The sequence below is a fragment of the Etheostoma spectabile genome, chromosome 6, assembly GCF_008692095.1.
Source record: "Etheostoma spectabile isolate EspeVRDwgs_2016 chromosome 6, UIUC_Espe_1.0, whole genome shotgun sequence".
In the NCBI taxonomy this organism is placed as follows: Eukaryota; Metazoa; Chordata; class Actinopteri; order Perciformes; family Percidae; genus Etheostoma; species Etheostoma spectabile.
Genome location: NC_045738.1, coordinates 9,676,172 through 9,695,850, shown reverse-complemented (window position 1 = coordinate 9,695,850; position 19,679 = coordinate 9,676,172). Strand labels below are relative to the sequence as shown.

Here is a 19,679-nt window from a genome sequence, read left to right as displayed (position 1 = left end):
ACATAAAAGGGTTTGCCTCTCCATCATTGCTTTTTCCTGTTCTATCTGCAAAGCGTCCAAACAGTGACATAATAGTGTACATGGGATGGGTCCCTGAATGAGGCGCTAGGAGACATTTTAGTTCACGTCATATTAAAAGCCAGATTATCTTCTTAAAGATAATTTTAAAGACATTTCTGCCATAGATGTGGAGAGAGTGTCATTAGCCTGAGTTTGCACAATATTTATATTTTGTTTCAGAACACACAATGTGAAATTAATTTTTGCTTTCTTTATTGCTTACTTATGACATTCAAAATCAGTGAAACACACTCAACTTCCATGTTCTTTCAACCAACATAATAACCCATCTATGATCTGTGTGTGTTTAACCAAGTTTTCCTTTTCAAAACATGTATTAATGACATGCAATTTTTACAAATGTGACTGTAATAAGTTTTCATATTTAGTGCACAATAAGTAGGACACTAAAATTCTAAGGCAATAATTGAAATACTTATTCATTAGAGTTTATAATCACAGTGAGGGCTGCCACAAAACTGACATACTCCTCAAAAGAAACAACGCCGTCCCCATCATTATCCAGCATGCCAAAGAATTTTTCCACTTCAGCTTTGCCTTGAGGCTAAAAAAAAGAGAAACAGGAGATGTAAATAGATTGTAAAACAAAAAAATATGTCAAAGAGCCTTTCACAGCTCTCTGTTGCTATAGTGCTAGATCTTTTCAACTTACTTCTTGCGCACCTAACTCTGCGCGGAGCAGTTCAGCAAGTTCTTTCTTGGTCAAAGTATCTTTGGCTCCTTCTTTTCCAGCGTACTTATCGAAGATAGCCCTGAGGAGATCCATTGCCTTCATGAGCTGTGACATGGTGGCTGGAAAGAGAACATGTTGCTGACTGTGTAGTTCAATGTTTATTTATTTATTAATATATTAAATTAACATGGCTGACATTATGTGGTAACGTTTCATGCCACATTTAAACACATGGGTGGGACTCCACTGCGTTAAAACATCAAATTAAGAGGAGTTGGATAAGCACCTTAAGACCAATAATGTTACTTCCACTTTTGTCTCATGAATATAACAAACAATATAGTACAAGCTATAATTCTGATTTTCCTTTTTTCCTAAATTGTGCTCTGCTGTCGCCTTGACATCTTTTTTCTCCTTAAGGGGGAAAATACGACATTTCTAGTGACCATTGGTTTTAAACAAGATACATGATCAGGTGCAACAGAAAAGCAAATTGTCAGTTTGGTGTGACAGGCAAGTCTCTGAACATTTTTAAAACCATGCTAGACATCAAAAACACTATGCTAACTTCCAGCATATAGTCTTCATGCCAACTCACTTAACTGGCAGTTTCTTCTCAATGGCTTTGGCTCGATACTGGCATACATTGTCCTCACTCATTAATTGTCTATTCCTCTCAGTTTTCCTACCTTACTGCATTTCTGTAGATCTTTTAAAACAACTTTTTATTGTTTTCCCCAAGTTGTTGGTAACTTGAATTTACTGAATTCACTTGAAATAGTCAAATTATATAATTGTTATAATTTTTCCATAGATTGACATGTAAATCCTATTCAGACATACTGTAGCACTCCACACAGTACACGGACCACACCCAAAAGCTTACTCAGGCATCTCATGCCACATCATATTAGGAATCATCTATTTAGATAAAACTAAATTCAAAATCATTAATGCTGTATTTCAGAAAATATTATTTTAAACACATTTCCACTTACCAAATTTGTATGAGAACTTGTGTAGGTAGAGAGGTTGGAAGAGAGGGATTTGAGAAGAGAGCACAGACACAAATGTATTTGAATAGAGGTTGACACACCCTCTTTCCAAGCCTCGCCCCTCTTAATATCTTTTTTTTTCTTTTTTTCTTTTTTTTCTTTCAGGAAAACAAGCAGCAGCGGTGGGGTGTACTTTTACTTGCTTTGCCTATGAAAAAAGCCTCCTTTCATACCAATAATACTAGTTTGGGAAATGTACAAGTCATATTTGAATATTAGTGTTAAGATTTTGGGATATTGCTTTGTTTTCTGTTCCTCCTTCTCTGGTTTTTTGGTTCTGTATTGTCTTCTTGTGTTTGTGTCCTAATTTCCTCCCTGGTCTTGTGTTGTGCCTGTCTTGTGTTGTTGAATGTCTGTTTGTACTGTTTCTTGTTTTATTTTGATAGTCTGGGTCTCTTTCTCGTCCTGCGCGATGCAGGGAACAACTCTGACTGGCTCGTGAGAAGACAGTGGTTTACGGAGCTGTAGATGCGCTATGGAAAAAACCCCGGAGCGTTCTATGAAACGATGTTTTTAAAAAAATAAAAATCGCTCGATCACGCAAATTTGATCGTGGGAAGTCAAAATTGTGATCGTGATTAAAATTCGATTAATTGTGCAGCCCTACACCCCAGTGATTTTGCCAGTCTCCGGCACCCCTGAGACCACCCCACTGACTTTGTCGGTCTCCGGCGTCCCTGAGACCACCCCTGGGATGCCTCCCGGCCCTAGTTCCCAAGGTCCCCCAGGTCCTAGTTCCCGGGATTCCGCTGGCTCTGGTTCCAGAGTTCCCTCTCGAGGTTCCCCTGGTCCCGGTTCCAGAGGTTCCCCTAGTCCCAGTTCCAGAGCTTCCCCTGGCCCTAGTTCCCCAGGTTCCCCTGGTCCCAGTTCTCTAGTTCCCCCTGGTCCCAGTTCCCTAGTTCCCCTTGGCCCTAGTTCCGGGGGTTCCTCTCGGGGTTACCCTGGCCCCAGTTCCAGAGGTTCCCTAATTTCCCCGGGTCCCTGTTCCCTAGTTCCCCCTGTTCCGTGGTTCCCCCTGGTCCCAGTTCGCTAGTTCCCCTGGCCCCAGTTCCAGAGGTCCCTCTGGCCCCAGTCTCCTAGTTTCCCTGGCCCCAGTACCCTAGGTTTCTCTGGTCCCAGTTACCCTGGACCCAGTTCCCTAGTTCCCCCTGGTTGCAGTTCCCTAGTCCCCCCTGGCTCTAGTTCCCGGGGGTCCCCCTGCCCCCAGTTTCCTAGGTTCCCCTGGCCCCAGTTCCCTTGTGCCCATTTCCGTTCCCGTCACCGTGCCCGTTTCCTTTTCTGTGTTTGTCTCTGTCCCTGTCATTGTGTTCGTCTCCGTCCCTGTCTTCCTCCCTACCCCAGTGTCCATTCTGTCTGAGCCTGTCCCGTCTGAGTCTGTCCCATCTGTGTCTGAGCCCGTCCTGTCCCCTCTGAGTTTGTCCAGCCCCACTTGGACTCTGGTCTCCCTGTCTCTCGTTCCCTCTCTCATTCCCCCTTGCGTTCCCTCTCTAGTTCCCTCTCTAGTTGGTTTGGTCATACATGCATTTTAAATTCCTCTCGGGCCTAATTCACACAGACACAGGTAAAGTTAGCTTTTCTAGAGTCTGCAGGATGTTTTTTTCCTTGGCATTTATTATGTTTTTTCCAAATACTGTACAGATCCTTAGGTATTCTATTATCTTAGAGCTACCCGGGCGCTCTGGTATTGCTAATTAAAAAAAAATGTAGATACAATTTTAGATAAAAGAATAGGGTGTTATTTCCAACACTACCACAAAACTGTATTAGAACTTTGTCTGATTAACATTGCACCAAACAATAAGCTTTACTGAGTCACTACAGCAACATGGAACAGCAAGTCTTTTTCTACTTCTCCATGTCAGCCCAACTTTGTGTCTTTATGATTTTTAATACAGCCCTAGTATGCAGCACAGTGTCAGAGGAGAAGAATACACACTTTTATGAAACAACAAGTACAAGAGACTACAGCCTCCAGGCTGTGACTCTCAACAATCCAAAAGTCTTTCTCTGCATGCACGGACAATATGTTGCAACTGTGGGTTGATAATATCCTAAGATGTTTTTTTGCAGGGCGGGCTTGGTATTCGTGTGATGAGAGATACCGGAACAGACAAGAGAAAGACAGCAGAAAATAGACGTAGTCAATGAGTCACTGTTTGCAGACAGACAGTGTCCTCCCTTCTCAAACTCACCAACATCTACTAAAAAAAAGTACTCAGTACATCAGCCATTAAAAGTGTAATTATTTCAGAGCTATTGTGATAATTAACCCTATCTTGTAAGGATTTGTTTAAGTATAATGAATCCCTGAGACTAAGTGTGGCTGCAGACCTTTGGTCTTGTTAGTTTATTTTTTAAACCTTCAGCTGAAAACTGGAAAATAATTTGACTCAAGTGTGACACAGTGGATGTGCAGATGTTAAACACAAGGAGACTACTAACACCTACCAATAAAAGTACAAGTTGGCGTAAGCTTATTTTAAGTACATATACTCCAGGTGTTGCATTTGGTTAATGTTTTTCTATTTTACTGTAAGCATATGAACTTCATAAAAAAATTTACCTTTATAATATTACATTATGTATTATATTAGGGTATGGGGCTCTCTTTTTTTGTCAAAACAAGTTGCAATAGTGTGCTGTGTAGGCTCTGCTTCTCTCAGAACACCACACACAATTTCCACTACAACCCAGTGGTTTATTGTGTGTGTGTGTGTGTGTGTTAGAGAGGGAGTGCCTGTGTGTGAGAGAGAGAGTGCCTGTGTGTCAGAAAAAGCTTGTTTACCTCAAGCAGAGGATTGTAGAGAGGAAGTAGCTAAATTGCTCTTCATTCTTTCTTTGCCCTGTTGTTCTCATCTTTTAGTCAAAGTTTCTCTCTTTAGTTTAAACAGCAGAACAGAGAATCCAAAGTTATGTGATGTAAACAAATCATTCACTTCCTTATTTTTGTAAACCAACAAATAGCATATGTGTTCAATTATTGCTGTTTGATCAAAAAAAGCTTGTAGCCGCTCCAACAGCTAGAGTGTGACACAACCCTGTTGAGTTCATTGTATGTTATGAGCTTTGATTGTATCCCTGGATATGAATGATGGTAAAAACTGGTTAATTCTCATGCAATTGTGTTTGAGCAATAATTCTGCAGAGCAGGTTGGTTTACAATGAGTCAACCGTTGGGCTGCAGGCAATATGCATTGTCTTGAATGAAAGAAAAAGGGTGTGGGAGAAGAAATCTGCAAATGTGTCTTCAGAATCTGTAGCTTGCCCCCCATCCACCATCTCATTTTCTTGTGTTGTAACAGTACTGTTTTTATGGATTTTGCTGTTATTATTTTTTATTGATGATGGACAGACACACAATGAATTTCACTGCACATTGTACTGGGTATGTGACAAATAAATGTGTTTTATTTTATCTGAATCCTACAGTACTACAGTACATTTTGTAAAAAATAATCTCCAAAATTGTATTAAGATTTGCAAGTGTATTAAGATTTGTATAGGTGTAGACAGATCTGTGTATTTACGTGCATGAGTAGACAAAACTGTAAATGCATACTATATGTATTATGGCTGAAAAATCTATTCAAATACAAGAGCTGGAAATACAGAAAAAAACATCAGTTACAAGTCAGCAGGCCTCTACACGTGACTTTTGCTACACTCCTGCCGTGACATAGAACTGCAAATTTGTGTGGTTATTTGCAATTGCATAGAAATTTGTCTGTACATACTTCGCTTGCACTGTGCCTACAGCCTACTCCTACCACCAATCGGCTGTAGCCACATGCATTGCTGTAGCACCCAGTGAGGCGTGACATTGCTGGGCTGCATAGACGCTGCATTGTATACCAGCCAGGTATTATGTTACTCTATGTATTGTCTGTTATTCTGAAGTAGGCTACGTTGTTTTAAATGATTCTATGTGGGGATACGTTAGTGGGTTTGTACAGCTTAAACCTCTCATATTTCTTTTGTGTTGTTTAGTCTCATACATGCAGCTGAGAATCTAGCAACCTGAATGGCCTCTTGCAGAAGTGGAAGTAATTGAACCTGAGTAGGGTGTGTTCTGTCTCCAAGACATTATCTATCTTAGTTCAAAGACAGGAAGCAGGGGGGAGTGACATTTTTTTCTGAAACACTCACTTTCTTCATTTACAGTAATTTTGTGTAGTCTTTTCTGATCTTCAGGATTAATTATATGTAGCCTACTCGTGAAGTAGAATAGTCATCTATGTTAATTTATGTTTACACTACGGTATAGCTTTGCCTTTGCAGACAGTAATTTGGGTCCCTTGCAGACAATTTATTGACTTAATCTGTGATGGTGGAGTTACACAGAAATATGTGATGTTCCTGTATCTGTTCTGTATACAGTACATTCTAGTAGTTTGCATAGATAAGTGAGCAGCAATGAACCCAACCTACTCTATCTCAGAGTTTATCGATAAATGTATGGTAACATAAAATGTCTCTCCAAATATGGCCAACTCAGACCTCAGTAAACTCAGTAGGCTTTACTTTGTCCCCTTGTTTAGATTTGTCTAGATTTACTTACATGATGGCTGGACCTTTTAAACAAATATCAAACCAGGTGCATTCTGTTTATTCAGCTTCAACTGGCTGACAAATGAGAAATAATATGCATTCAAACAAATGATAAAGGCAGTGCATTCAAACAAATAGTTGCAAATAGTCCAAGATAAGTGGCTTCACACGAATGAATGGTAACTAAGAAAAAGTGAAAGACAGGAAGTTGTTAAATGACTCTTACTTGGGAACATTGGTGCAAAAATATATTATTTTTAAATGTTGGACAAAATACCTTTGTACCATCACTGTCATATAACTGCAAAGTACAACCTTTTTGCCCTTTGGAAATTGTGTGCACCTTGCAAACTCACCCACAATCTTGCTTGTCCTCTTGGTTAGAAGTGTGGTTGAGGCGTGGCCCTGCTCCCATACCTAATTTAATTTATTAACTATCCGACCAAACGCTCCAGGGTTTGTTTTAAAGGAACCAAACAAGTCAGGTGTGAAATAACCCTATTATCGAGGCAGATGACCGCCCACCCTTAGCCATGGTTCTGCTCGAGGTTTCTGCCTCTTAAAGGGAAGTTTTTCCTTACCTCTGTTGCCCAGTGCTTGATTTTGGTGGGAATTGTTGGGACTTCTGTAAATAACATCACAGAATACGGTCTACACCTGCTGTTTTATGAAAAGTGATAACTGTTGTTGTGAGTTAGCGCTATGTAAATAAAATTGAATTGAATTGAGTTGAATAACTGTTAATGTGTTACCGTTAACATGACGGGCACCTACCTAATTCAGCCTGTTCTGTGTGCTAAATGTCTGTTCTTGGTCTTCGATTTTGTGAAATATATTTCAAATTAAATGTGACTATTGTCCAGTGTGACGTAAATATGTTAAAATACGGTGCTTTGTCATTCCAATATGCATCTTGCACCCTACATGTGCACTATTATGTGTCTGTATTGCCAGTAAAACTGATTCTGATTCTTGTAAATATATTTTTGTAATTTTTTATATTGTATATTCAAGTTTTAAATCCCATCAAGTTTGCCTGTTCATTAATTCCTGCTAATGTATAATAAGTCATTCCTGCTCATGCACAGACAGTTTAAAGTAATAATACAATTGGTATCATGGTTGTTAAAGTTTTTTAAAGGTTAGGGGAATGTAAAAAAGAACGTTAGGGGGACGTTCTCTAAAGATTACAACGTTAGGATAACGTTAGTGCAACATTTTTTACCAGAATTTTAAGGAACTTTCTGATCAACCATAACACAACCAAACCTAACCTTCAAGGAACGTTCCCGCAACCAAAAACAAACGTTCCCAGAAAGTTCTATGTTAGCTGAGGGCCCATTTCTGGAAAGCCCTTTTGAAATAAAAAAATAAAGTATGTTCACAGACAACAAAGTAACAGTAGGGACAGCTGTACGACTTTCCGGCAAATACTCAAATATACACAGACACGTGCATGCACACATACGCCACACACACACCTATCTACACCAATTAATTTGGTTCTGTACTTTACGCAGAGCTTCTATAAACATTTTTTTTATTGGCATCTCACTCAAACTCACAGCTCATGGATGGACTGAAACATATGCTTGCAATAGTGTGCTGGCAGATGCTCACCTCTTACATAGAGAGTATTTCAGTGCACTGGCTCTACCTGGCAGGCAGTAGGGAGAATGCAGGATATATTACATGGGTGAGCAATGGGTTGGACTGTTTGTGAAAAGAGTAAACAAATTTGAAGCTATTCAACAGTCCTCCTCCGAAAATATATAACATAACTGAATCACTAGATTAAATCCAACGTAAGCGAGACTACTCCAGCTCCTACTCCACTCCTATTCAAACCCTTTAAACAAATGTTTGTACACAGGTTTAGGATATATTCTTACTACCTTGAATGAATGATGTATGGAGATATGTAAACATAAAATGTGTTTGATTAAAATATATAATTGCACACAGAGAGGGATATTTGCCATGGCTTTAATGACCTCCTCACATTTACTGCAGGTGGGCCACCAAATTATTGCAAATTATTGCAAAGGTACGTCAGAGGGGGGATAAGTAAGTAACTCCGACACACTGTCTAACTCCTTTCTTTGCAACTTTTGAACGTTTTTTGTTAAAAAATGAAAATGTCTTAACATGAATTCAACAAATTATTAACAAATATAAATCAAAAAACACATGAAAGATAGGCTTACTTTCCTATGGATAAGGAAGACATCCACAGATACAGTTAATCGCAAGGATTCACTGTGCCACATGAAAACCCGATTTATAAAATCCCACCAACTTTTATTGTAATAGCTTTGTATTCTATGCACTGAAAAGGTCTGTGTAAAGGCTTTTGGCCCAGTTTAATATGCAACTTCATTTTATACAATGTACGTAGTAGGGGGTCCCTGCTCCGTCTCTTTTTCAGTTAAGAGGTCCTTGGCTTAAAAAAAACATTGAAGACTCCTGGAAAAGAGCATAGAGACTTTTCTATTGAGGAAGCACTGACAGTGATATGTGCAGTGGAGAAGACAACAGGTGATGGCTGTTGAATCTTTGATGAGCCCATGGTTGTTTCCTCCCTCAGCAGCGATACCAGATACATATCAACTACATGTGCAGTGATTGCCATTAACCGACAAGGAAGCCCACAACAAATCAAACTTCTTCTAATGTTTTATTAATTTTTAGGATGTATTGAATGTAAAGTCCTTTGAAAACCAGATTACACAGTGAATTTAACTTTTCCATGCACATTTCAAACACAAATCACAGGCTTGTGTTTCATGATGGATGTGCAAATTGCCTAAAACCAGCAGCATCATTCTCAAGGACGACTGTGTCACAATTGTTATAGACATTTTTATATATTTGAGTGCTACAAACATTTATAGGGTTTGCAGTTCATCTTTTTTAGTCTTCGTCTTCTTCTTTGCCCTTGCCTCTTTTGCCACCCTTGCCTGTCTTCTTGTTGTAGTAGCATTTGGCCAGAACAGACACACACCGACAAAACTCTCTGAAGTTGACCTCACCATCATGGTTTTTATCCAGCATCTCCATGGCTTCCCCGATGTCATCTGCACTGATTTGATTCTGGAGAACACATCAGTTAATTAACAGAATGGAATGCACAAAAGCCCGCCTGAGTCGTTAATACCAAGCAGCATGTCAAATCTATTTTATGAATAACTGTGCACATCATGTGAAGTGATTTTGTTGATTCTTTTACTTTTAACTCAGGACTTTGTATTTCTTTCTCCAACACCTTCTTCAACTCTTCTTTGTTTAACTGGTGTTTCTTGCCATCATCATCAGCATACTGCAGAAATATATCCACAATGTTTGTAATGACCTGTTCCAGACGAGCCATTGCTGTAGCTGGAGAAAAAGTAATTAACGGGTATTAAAGAGTCAGAAGGAAATACTTTTGACACATTTTGAATAAACAGATTTCTTTTCTTCTTTTTTGCTGACTGTGAAGTGTTGTGAGGTAGAGACATCCTGTCAGACTAATGCTTGTAGACATGAGCATAAGGTGTAAAAGTCAGAGGTTAAAAATCAACACAGTAAGGGAGTTTACAAATGCTCAGAGCACTGAATAAAACTGTAATAGACGCCAAAACATTACCCTAAAGTTAATAATAATGCTCATTGACAGACAATAATTTTGGCATTTCTGTTGCATCTTTCATTCTCAGCATCCAAATGAATTACTGCTATTTTTCTTTCTTTCTTTCTTCCCTGCCATCACTGACATCCTGCTTTTCATCAGGACTCACCTTAAGCGTTCGGGTGAAGAGAGAACACGTCTGTGTCACAAGCTGTCCCAGGTAAGACTGTTGTCAGACTGACAGCAAAGCCTCCTCTTAAAGAGAGGAAACACACACACACACAGACACACAGACACACACACACACACACACCACACACACACACACACACACACACACACACACACACACACACACACACACACACACACACACACACACACTAATTATTACATTATAATATTATATATTCTTACCGGCAATGATTAATGCACTGAAAATATTTAAATGTTCCCCCTTTCCACCCAAACTAAATTCAGCACTTCTGTCTCAAAGCTGTGCAAAAAACAATCTCTTAACTGAAGAGCTGCTCAGTGTAAGCGTCTGGAGAAAATTTGGTTTTTTTTCCAGCCCAAAGTGGTGAGTCAAGTCACAACTATGTGTGTGTGTGTGTGTGTGTGTGTGTGGGGGGGGGGGGGGGGGTTGGTGTGGATGGGTGTGTTTGTTTGTTTATAAGAATATGTCTCCATGTCTGCTGAGAGTGTCTGGTCTAACCTGTTTGCCCTAGAGTTGTTCTCATATTCCTATTGTCTGCTGGATATGTGTGTCTCTGTCAGTGTGAGTGTCTTGGCTGTTTGTTTGAACATGTTTGATTCTGACGCAAGTCCCTACCCATTCATCCTGCTCAACTGTTATGTAACTTAGCCTCCATTTTCTTCCTCTCTTCCCCTCTGTTGCCCCCTGCCAAGTCCCTTTTAGGTCAACTCATTCAGCACTAGCCTGTTTTCACTTTTCCCAGATTACTTTCACTTATAGAATACGATCAGATTCTCCTTGCAGGGGAGGAAAAGCAAATAGAGACGAAGGATCATGTGTTAATTACAAAAAAGTTCATCTTTCCACACTCTGCTGGCTGGGGTATGAGTTACAGTTTCACTGGTGGAGAGGTTCTGAACCTCTGCAATCTTCACCATGAACATGAGCACTAATTAGAAACTAATAGCTTTGAACTCCCTTCTAAATATTTGTTTTACAGTCCAGTCTCAGATGTAAATGTTGTAAAGACTTTATTTTTGAAGATGCATTATTTAAAGCACCCATATTATGCTCATTTTCAGGTTCATAATTGTATTTTGAGGTTGTACCAGAGTAGGTTTACATGGTTTCATTTTCAAAAAACACCATATTTTTGTTGTACTGCCATTGCTGCAGATCCTCTTTCACCCTGTGTGTTTAGGTCTCTGTTTTAGCTACAGAGTGTGATATCTCACTTTTATACTATCTTTGTTGAGAGTCGCACATGCGCAGTAGCCAGGTAAGATCACATCAACTGTTTCTGCAACTTTGGTCAGTGTGAGGAAGGATTAGCTGGGAGACTTCTTCTAAACGAGGGCACACTTGTGGAATACCTGCAGAACAGGGACATGCTAGTAGTTATTTTGTAGATTATGGTGAACTAGTTTGTGTTGTAGCAGTGTTTTGCCATTGAGAATGAGCTAGCATGCTAGCGCTAGCATGCTACGGTTAGCCAACTCGTCTCGGCTAGTGATGTAGAAAGCCGTGCGGATTTTGAACAGCTCACCCGGAGACTGAAGGCAGAGGACATTCAGAAACCACTATCTCACTCAAAACAGCATGGTTAGTATTTTTTCCAAGTTTGTATGCGTGTGGAAGCACCAGAAACACAAAATAACACCCCAAATCCCAGAAAAATTTGTTTTTTTTCATAATATGGGCACTTTAATACAATGTAACAGCTGTATTCTGATGTGGCTGTGTTCTCTTCATAATCAATATAATCCACGAGAAAAGAAAAAGGTAAGCCACCACCTGTCCAAGTGAACAAAACACCAGCAAGACAAGTAAAACCACTTCTTCACATAAAAGTCATTAGTCACATAGCAATGGATGGAATTTGCTTGACCGTAATTGTAAAAACGTTTTTTAAGGAAGAGTATTGTGACATCTAGTGATAAAATAAAGACAATACATGCTTGTCTGCTCAATACTTGGATGTGGGTGTATTATAAGAGTACTTGTTGAAGACAGACATGTTGGTTAAGCTGCAACCATCACCATTGAAGGGTCTTACTGTGGCATCCAACTAACTTGGACTTCCACTTGAAAAAAAAAAATCTTATGAGGAATTACCAGGATTTGAAAGGGTGCTAGAGTTTTCATTTTTTTTTTTTTAAAGATAAAAAAGGTACTTAGATAAGGTCAGTTAAACTAGGTCATGTTGATATACTTAATGACATTTGATACTACTATTCAATTCACGATCCTCTTCCATGTTGCACCACCATGTTTCTAGCAGCCAGTGATGTATTTGCCATTGCAATGTACAAACCAAGCACTATTTTCTGCATCACCTGTTCAGCCTGCTTCCCTCTGGGCGGAGGTGAAGGAGCATAAAACCAGGAGAAACAGATTAAAAAACTGATTCTTTCCATGGGAACACTCACCATACAGTACATCCAAACCATTAACTTGCCTTTATCATCCTGCAATAGTGTTACAATAATAATACACCATGTGCAATATTTTTCCTGTCCTACACTTGTTGTTTTTATGTCGTAAACCATTCTTGTTTTTAGCCATGTATTGTCTATCTTGTTTGTTTATCTTTAATGCACCTTCAGTTGTGGCACTCACAATGGGTCTCAATGGGTGACGATAAAGGTTTATCTTATCTTATCTCTAGAGAGGGCCTTTTGCATTTTTTATGTTGAAGTGAAAGCCACTGTAGGTTTTCTACTTGCTTGGAGAGGAAGGGTTGAAGGGAAGGGTATTCAGTTGGTTGGCATCTACGTGAAATTTGTGCCTGTCAATGACAATGAAAACAATTAAATTCAACATAATTGAATTTAATCAAATCTGTAACCTCATTGCTAGATCCTTAATTTTATTCAATTGCTGTGCATTTATTCACTGTTTACTAACCGAAAGCCCTGGTCAAAACCATAATGTTTACATTGACATCCTATATGTTCTGTAATTTAGATGACTGACTTGTGCAACATTTGACATGGTTTTCTGCTTAGGCTTCAGCAATGAGATGATAGCCTCTAACTGGGATTGCCCTCAATCGTTTGCCTCTTCTTTTCAAACAGGCAATGTTTTTATGTCACTGGCAAAAAATTTGTTGTGCTCCAGGGCTCCTATTCGATTATCTTGCATTCATTCCTTTGTTATTAATTCAGTTTCTGCATTATTTAAGTTTTTGTGCAGATAACATACACATAGTATTGTATATCCAACAATTATAATGGATTGCATGTTTGATTAACTTATATTTTGACTTGTCACAGCTGGAAAAACATACAATAAAACTAATTATTGATAAATAAACTCCATTTAGCTGCTTCAAATTTCACACTCTTTTACTACTGTGTCACACCTTCACGGCTTATTGGGACACTTCACGGCTTGGTTGGTGCACGTGGTGTTACGTCCCTAAGGATGATGAATTTTGTATAAAAAGATGTGTGTGAGATAACAGAAGAATGTGCAGGAAAGTTAGAAATACAGGGGGAATGAACAATTTGGCATCTAAACTGGAGGAGGGCCAAGAGAAAAATAACACTGTCATCAAATCTTGGAATAAAGGCATGCATGTTTTGGCACAACCCTAACTCATGACATACAGGCATGTGGTACTGCAACCAAGCAACATCTGATACCAGCACATTTTCTAGATTAGACCTATTATATACTGCATAAAAATTGCTTAACATTCAAGGAGTATTTATGGGTGGAATGATGTTTCAGATGGAAATCAATTTTCTCTGATGTATTTTCTGACATTGGCAGAATTCTTCTTGGCGATAACAGTCCTATGTGTGCAAGAAACCCATGAAACAATATGCAACCAGAAGAAAGCTTCCTCAAGAGGGAGAGGGGAGGGTATTTTGTAACCAACACACTAAAAGACAATAAGACAAACAGAAGGTCAACTCTTGTTAAGGTAGTTTTTACTTGTACATCTGACACACATTTGTGCTACAAACTTCTTTCACTACTAAAAAATGGAACAATTACTGTCCCTCATATATGTCCACATCACTTCTTGCCCGTCTTCTTATTATGGAGCATGTAACACTTCTCACAGGCCATTGAAAGGCCAACGACGAGGGGAAGAAACTCTTCAAAGTCCAACTTATCATCTTTGTTCTGGTCCAAATCTTTCAATATGGAGTCCACAGCTTTGGGGTTCTTCTGGGTCTGAAAGAGCAAGTTCAGAATTCAAAGTTAAAGTAACAGCAATGAATTATGCACATTGATCATAGAGAGGAGAGACTTGAGAGAAAGCCGAAGATTCTTACTTTCAGGAAGGTGGGTAATTCCGCCTCCATTAGTTTTTTTAGTTCTTTCTTGGTTAAGGTTGTTGCATCACCGTCTTCATCGGCATAGCGATGAAATATCTTAATCAGGGACTCCATGCAATTCTCCAACTCAGTCATGGCTGCAGAAGTGGATGCTAAAAGGAGGAAATATAAGCAAAAATCTCATGGGTTATATACTTTATTTTTCCCTACACTTATCTTACAGCTAAGTTACTGTGCAGAATACTATTTTACTTACAGATATGTTTAAAGTCAAATTCTATTGTAGTTTCCACTACCAAACAAAATGGATACAGCTGCAACCAAACATTTCCCCCTTAATGCCCCACCTTTACCAGCTGCAACATTAGAAACGCATCATAAGTCAATAATATGCTAAACATTATGTTGGGCCATACCGCATAATTAGTTATTTTACTTTTTGAACATTTGAGTAGGCTATATTTTGATACTAATACTTACCTTTAGTTAAGTAATTATTCAATGGTTAATGTTTTTTTTTTTTTTAATGCAGGACTAGTATGTATGTCTAGGTATTTCTACTTTTACTTAAACAAAATATCTTCTCCCATCACTGAAGCAACTTCACTTAAAACTAACATATTGTTCAGTGAGGATGTGGGTGTTGTCCTACTGGCACTAAAAGCAAATTCTTTGGCTATTAGACATCGTTTTCTGGCAGATAAACTAAAATCCCTATCTCAAGCCTCCTACTCCCTCTCTCTCTCCTTTTTTTTCTTCCATTTTACCATTTCCCTGGTTGAATTCCTAAAAACGATATAGACCTACACAGGCATCAACGACAAAGAATAGTGGAATAACTTAAGTGAAATATACCAGAAGGAGGACCAGACGCTACTCGTCAGAAGAGGAAAGTCGTGCGTAATGCGCCAACAACGCTCAAGCCCGCCCAAGAAAACATGTTGAGACCTGAAGTAAGCTGCATGTAGCCTCAAACGACATCCAGTGACCGAGATAAATAATCTTCATAATAATGTATCAACTTTCTGTCTAAAATCACGCAACTTATAAAAACAACAAAAAGACAACAGTTAAAGCAGAGAAGTAGGTGTTAAAGTAATTAAAAAAAAAAAACTTACCTGGTCAAAAAAAAAGCAGACAAGTTTGAGATTCAGTGAAGAGTGAGAAGCGCCCTGGAAGTTTAGTCAAGAATGTGTGGTCCGCTGGACAACGCCCAGCGTGATGGGAGGGGAGAGACGGAGGCAGAGAGAGAGAGAGACATGTGAGAGAACAAAAAACGTTTAAAAAAAAAAAAACCATGAGCAATCACTTTCCCTGCCCATGGTTTCCCCACAAGACTCTTCTGCAAGAGATACAGAGATTAATCCATTGGTTTAAATGTAACACTTTCTTTTTGATGCTGCCTTTCTTTAAATGAATGCTCATTTCTTTAAATTTCTTATGCTGCACTGTAACTTTTATTCTTGTGTTTTATGTGTCCTAATGTTTCTATTTTGTTTTTAACTGTCTATTCATGTGTTTTATTAGTTTTTAATGCTTATGATTTTTAACTGTTTGTACTTGTGTTTTATCTGTTTAACTGATTTTGTGTAAAGCACTTTGAATTACCCTGTTGCTGAAATGTGCTATACAAATAAAGCTGCCTTGCCTTGCCTTGCCTTTTCAAGCTAAAGATTTATGTTTTCCGATGATGTCATGTCATCTTTAGACATGAATGTCCAGTTCCAACTTCCAAAATCTCTTATTCAAAGTTCTTTTAATGTGAATCCTAATCAAAGAGGCAACATCACGCAAATCAGTCGAATGACACACACACCTTATGTTTCTGGAACATGCTGAGTCTGGGCTAAGGGTCAACATCTTTGGCAACATAATGTTTTTTTACGCTCTGGTGGCTTCTTCTGATCCAGTCTTATATTACTCGTTTTTCCTGGATATATTTTACAAAACCCATAGCTTTGAGTCTGAAATATTCTAAATAATAATATAAAATTATGTATGAAATTGTTTTTTCAGGCCCTATCTGGTTTCAAACAGCAAACTTACATAAAATTGATTGCTTTTGACTTTTTCTTTTTTAAATTTATCTGAGGAAATTTCTTTGTTAGGAATTCCAAGTCCCACTGACAGTCACACCTGGTACAACCACAGCATGGCCACTGGAACAGTTGGGAGTTTAAGTCTTGCCCAAGGGCATCTCAGTGATTTTATTTTTTCTAACCACATCTATCCTGTCAGTCCAAGTCCATTCTTCCCTTACATTTTGCACTATGAAAAGAAAATAGAGCAAATATAAAAATGTATAAAAAAATACCTTTCTTGGCATGAAAAACCATGGCGAACTAGTACTACTCACCCCCCCCCCCCCCAAGACGCACCTTGACAAAACGAGTATAACCAGTCATTACTCACCCCTCTTTGAAGCAGTGAACAGTTATGTCTACTACTAGCAACTTCACATCATTGGATTTGTTAACATTGTCCCGTCATCAAGTCCCCGCACACATTCACACACCTGGGTCTGTCCACAACCCGTCTACTTCTAAGGACCATGAAGCAGCAATGATTTAGTTACTTCGTCAGGGGCATTTTGACCACAGTATGTAAAAGACAAAAGACAAACAAGCTATGCCTTTTCCTAAATGGTATTTCAGCTCACAGTTTGAGGATAGCACCACATCTACTTTAATGACAAGACTGCACACTAAAAAACTGGTTTGAAAGAAGAAAAACACATTCAAAGTCTTTTACAGAGTTTAATTACAAAATGAATTAAACAAAAAAAAAAACTTCATGTGCTGATGAATACAAGACACAAATGACAAAATATGCAACTACTGTGTTGCACTGGCCACCAGCACCTGGGTAATAATATATGATTTACTAGATACAAGTGGGATCCAACAGAGTCATCAGTTCTTCCTTTTGCCTTTGCTGGCAGCCTTGGCTGGTGTTACTGCAGGGACAGCTGCTTGGTAGAGAGCGGCAGACACTTTGTTGATGTAGTACAGGGCGAAAAGGGAGAATATCAGGCTGGAATAGAAAGAAAAAGCAATAGAAAAAAAATTGCATTTAGGGACTACTTTGAATATGAGTATGAAGTTAGGTAATTTTGTTTTGCAAAGGTACTGTCACATACCATGTGGTGACACAGACACGGTGTACCAGACCAGAGGCAAACAGGGCCAGACACAGGCACAGCAGAACTGGAAGTAGAGAGATTTAATAATACAAGTGAGGGACAGAGTCTGAATGATAAATTATGCATCCTGTTTCTGAGATGGTATGTTAAACCACTGATTTGATAATTGACCAACTGTGTATTTAAAAAATTAACTCCTGTTAGAAGCGGCTGGCATGGTGCTCTTTGGATATGCTTAAATAATCAAGATTCATGTTTCACTGTTAGCTGAGACTCAATTCTGCAAATCATAAGAGAAATATCAGGCTAAACATCACGTAAGCATAAAAGACACACTGTGAACCGACAGCATGAGTTTGATTTCAGTGCTGTCACTACTTACTCTCTGGGAATATCTTGGCTTGAAATCCCTTCCCGAAAATCACATTTTCTAGATTATTAAATGCCTGTGAACAAAGTTAAGGTGGAACACTCCACGGTGGCATCTTTACATTTACATGCACACAGGAAACTATTTTGTTGAAGAACGTGTACACAAAAGACAACTGTGTGGGATGGTCATTAACAAAAAGCTACTTTTAACAAAACATGAAATGCCAAAGAATCTTGAAGTATAATGATTAGCAACAAGGATTGAAGCAGTTCATTAGGATACAGTGAGGGAGCAGATGAAGAGGACTGAGCCCAGGAAACCTCCCAGGATGGTAAGCCATTCAGTGGATCCCAGCTGCTTACTGAACATCTGCATCCCAGCAAACACCAGCACAGACAGCAGACTGGACAGCACTAGAGAGGTGCCCGTGTTCACCGCTGCAAGGCAAAGAAAGCATTTCATTATAGAATTCAAACACAGATTAAGGTCCTTCACAAACACCATGCAGCTCATTAAAAAATAAAATTTACATTTATGTAATAGTATGGTGCAATAGGTTTGGGAACAAGTCACCTCAGCTGTAACTAAACTGTTTTCCTCTGCTTGACCTCAGAAATAAAAACATGTAATATCAACCCCCGTATAGGACATATCCAGGGCTCAGGAAGTACGCCTACATTAACATTTAACATAGATCGTTTCAGCTGACAATAATACATCTGATAAGCTATTTCAAGAGAGCAGCTACTGTAAAGACTCTGCTGATAGCATCATCATTAAAGTCGCAATATTTGTTGTGTTTGATTGCTAGCTTGTAGCTAAGCTAGTAGTCATTTCAAAAACGTTTTAGCTATCTGTGATTGTTAGAACGGGGAGTGACAGTGACAAACCTAATGCCACGTCAGTGTTCGTTCATCAACGTTTCCGTCCACTTGCTGTTAGGTTTAAGCTAAACAACCGGCATTAGCAGCACATTTATCTGACTAATGTAACACTAAATATAAACAGTGTAATAAAATGATTGTCCTTGCTGTTTTAGAATAGTGCCTAACGTTACAGTAAAACATTGCTGCTGGACTAGCATCAGTCATTTACCTACTGCTAAACGTTAGCGCTAGCTAGCTAGCTAGCTTGTCCATGGACCTAGGCGCTACTTTATTACAACGTCTAACGCTATGCAAATACAAACGCACTTGGTGAGTTTACGAGAATGACAAATTAATCGTGCAATACATACCCATGATTAGATATTAAATTAGAGTTCTTGTAATGAAACAGAGAAATTAGGTTTAGCTTGGCAACTTATTGTGTCCAGGCTCTAGAAACTAAAAACCCGGTCCAAATTACAGGTAGGACCAGTGGGCGGAGTCCTGAATGGAGGAAAAGATGTTGCCTATGCTGTGACTGTCTATGTTAGTAAATATCTAATACAGCCATGGTTGTGCTGGTTAGATTGACATTTGTTGTCTAATAAACCGCAGGGTCATATGTCATGATGAATGTGTCTTATGTTTCAGTTATACATACATTCATTTTAATTTTCTATTTTCTATTTTTAATTTTCTATTTTTAATGTTATTATTATTTTGTTTTACATTGGATTAAGGTTGTGGTGGGTCTTCTAATCTGGATGGGGGAGACATTATTTGTACACGTTACGCACTGAAAAAGAGAAGTGCCTAGGAGGCAAAAAAACAAGACTTTGAGTG

The 19,679-nt window shown here is 38.8% G+C and overlaps 4 protein-coding genes across 6 annotated transcripts; all 4 read right to left on the bottom strand.

Moving 5' to 3' along the window:
• Nucleotides 1–251: 251 nt before the first annotated feature.
• LOC116691717 (ictacalcin) lies at nucleotides 252–1,883 on the bottom strand. The gene is made up of 3 exons (XM_032519568.1): nucleotides 1,753–1,883; nucleotides 734–873; nucleotides 252–625 (listed from the first exon to the last, which is right to left on the bottom strand). Exons 2-3 carry the CDS (start codon nucleotides 866–868, stop codon nucleotides 497–499), a joined length of 264 nt encoding a protein of 87 aa, XP_032375459.1. The 5' UTR covers nucleotides 869–873; nucleotides 1,753–1,883; the 3' UTR covers nucleotides 252–496.
• A 7,132-nt stretch (nucleotides 1,884–9,015) lies between these two features.
• s100w (S100 calcium binding protein W) lies at nucleotides 9,016–10,230 on the bottom strand. 2 transcript variants are annotated; one of them, XM_032517536.1, is made up of 3 exons: nucleotides 10,137–10,230; nucleotides 9,587–9,735; nucleotides 9,016–9,450 (listed from the first exon to the last, which is right to left on the bottom strand). In XM_032517536.1, exons 2-3 carry the CDS (start codon nucleotides 9,725–9,727, stop codon nucleotides 9,271–9,273), a joined length of 321 nt encoding a protein of 106 aa, XP_032373427.1. In that variant the 5' UTR covers nucleotides 9,728–9,735; nucleotides 10,137–10,230; the 3' UTR covers nucleotides 9,016–9,270. The 2 variants fall into 2 exon arrangements, with proteins under 2 accessions (XP_032373427.1, XP_032373428.1); XM_032517537.1 differs by lacking the exon at nucleotides 10,137–10,230 and having other exon boundaries at nucleotides 9,587–9,753.
• A 3,854-nt stretch (nucleotides 10,231–14,084) lies between these two features.
• Nucleotides 14,085–15,830, bottom strand: LOC116690523 (protein S100-A1). 2 transcript variants are annotated; one of them, XM_032517534.1, is made up of 3 exons: nucleotides 15,574–15,830; nucleotides 14,453–14,607; nucleotides 14,085–14,351 (listed from the first exon to the last, which is right to left on the bottom strand). In XM_032517534.1, exons 2-3 carry the CDS (start codon nucleotides 14,588–14,590, stop codon nucleotides 14,190–14,192), a joined length of 300 nt encoding a protein of 99 aa, XP_032373425.1. In that variant the 5' UTR covers nucleotides 14,591–14,607; nucleotides 15,574–15,830; the 3' UTR covers nucleotides 14,085–14,189. The 2 variants fall into 2 exon arrangements, with proteins under 2 accessions (XP_032373425.1, XP_032373426.1); XM_032517535.1 differs by having other exon boundaries at nucleotides 14,453–14,613; nucleotides 15,581–15,661.
• Nucleotides 15,831–17,191: 1,361 nt separating this feature from the next.
• On the bottom strand, nucleotides 17,192–19,387 carry krtcap2 (keratinocyte associated protein 2). Its single transcript, XM_032517533.1, has 5 exons — nucleotides 19,208–19,387; nucleotides 18,253–18,407; nucleotides 17,980–18,043; nucleotides 17,595–17,661; nucleotides 17,192–17,488 (listed from the first exon to the last, which is right to left on the bottom strand). Exons 1-5 carry the CDS (start codon nucleotides 19,209–19,211, stop codon nucleotides 17,368–17,370), a joined length of 411 nt encoding a protein of 136 aa, XP_032373424.1. The 5' UTR covers nucleotides 19,212–19,387; the 3' UTR covers nucleotides 17,192–17,367.
• Nucleotides 19,388–19,679: the final 292 nt, after the last annotated feature.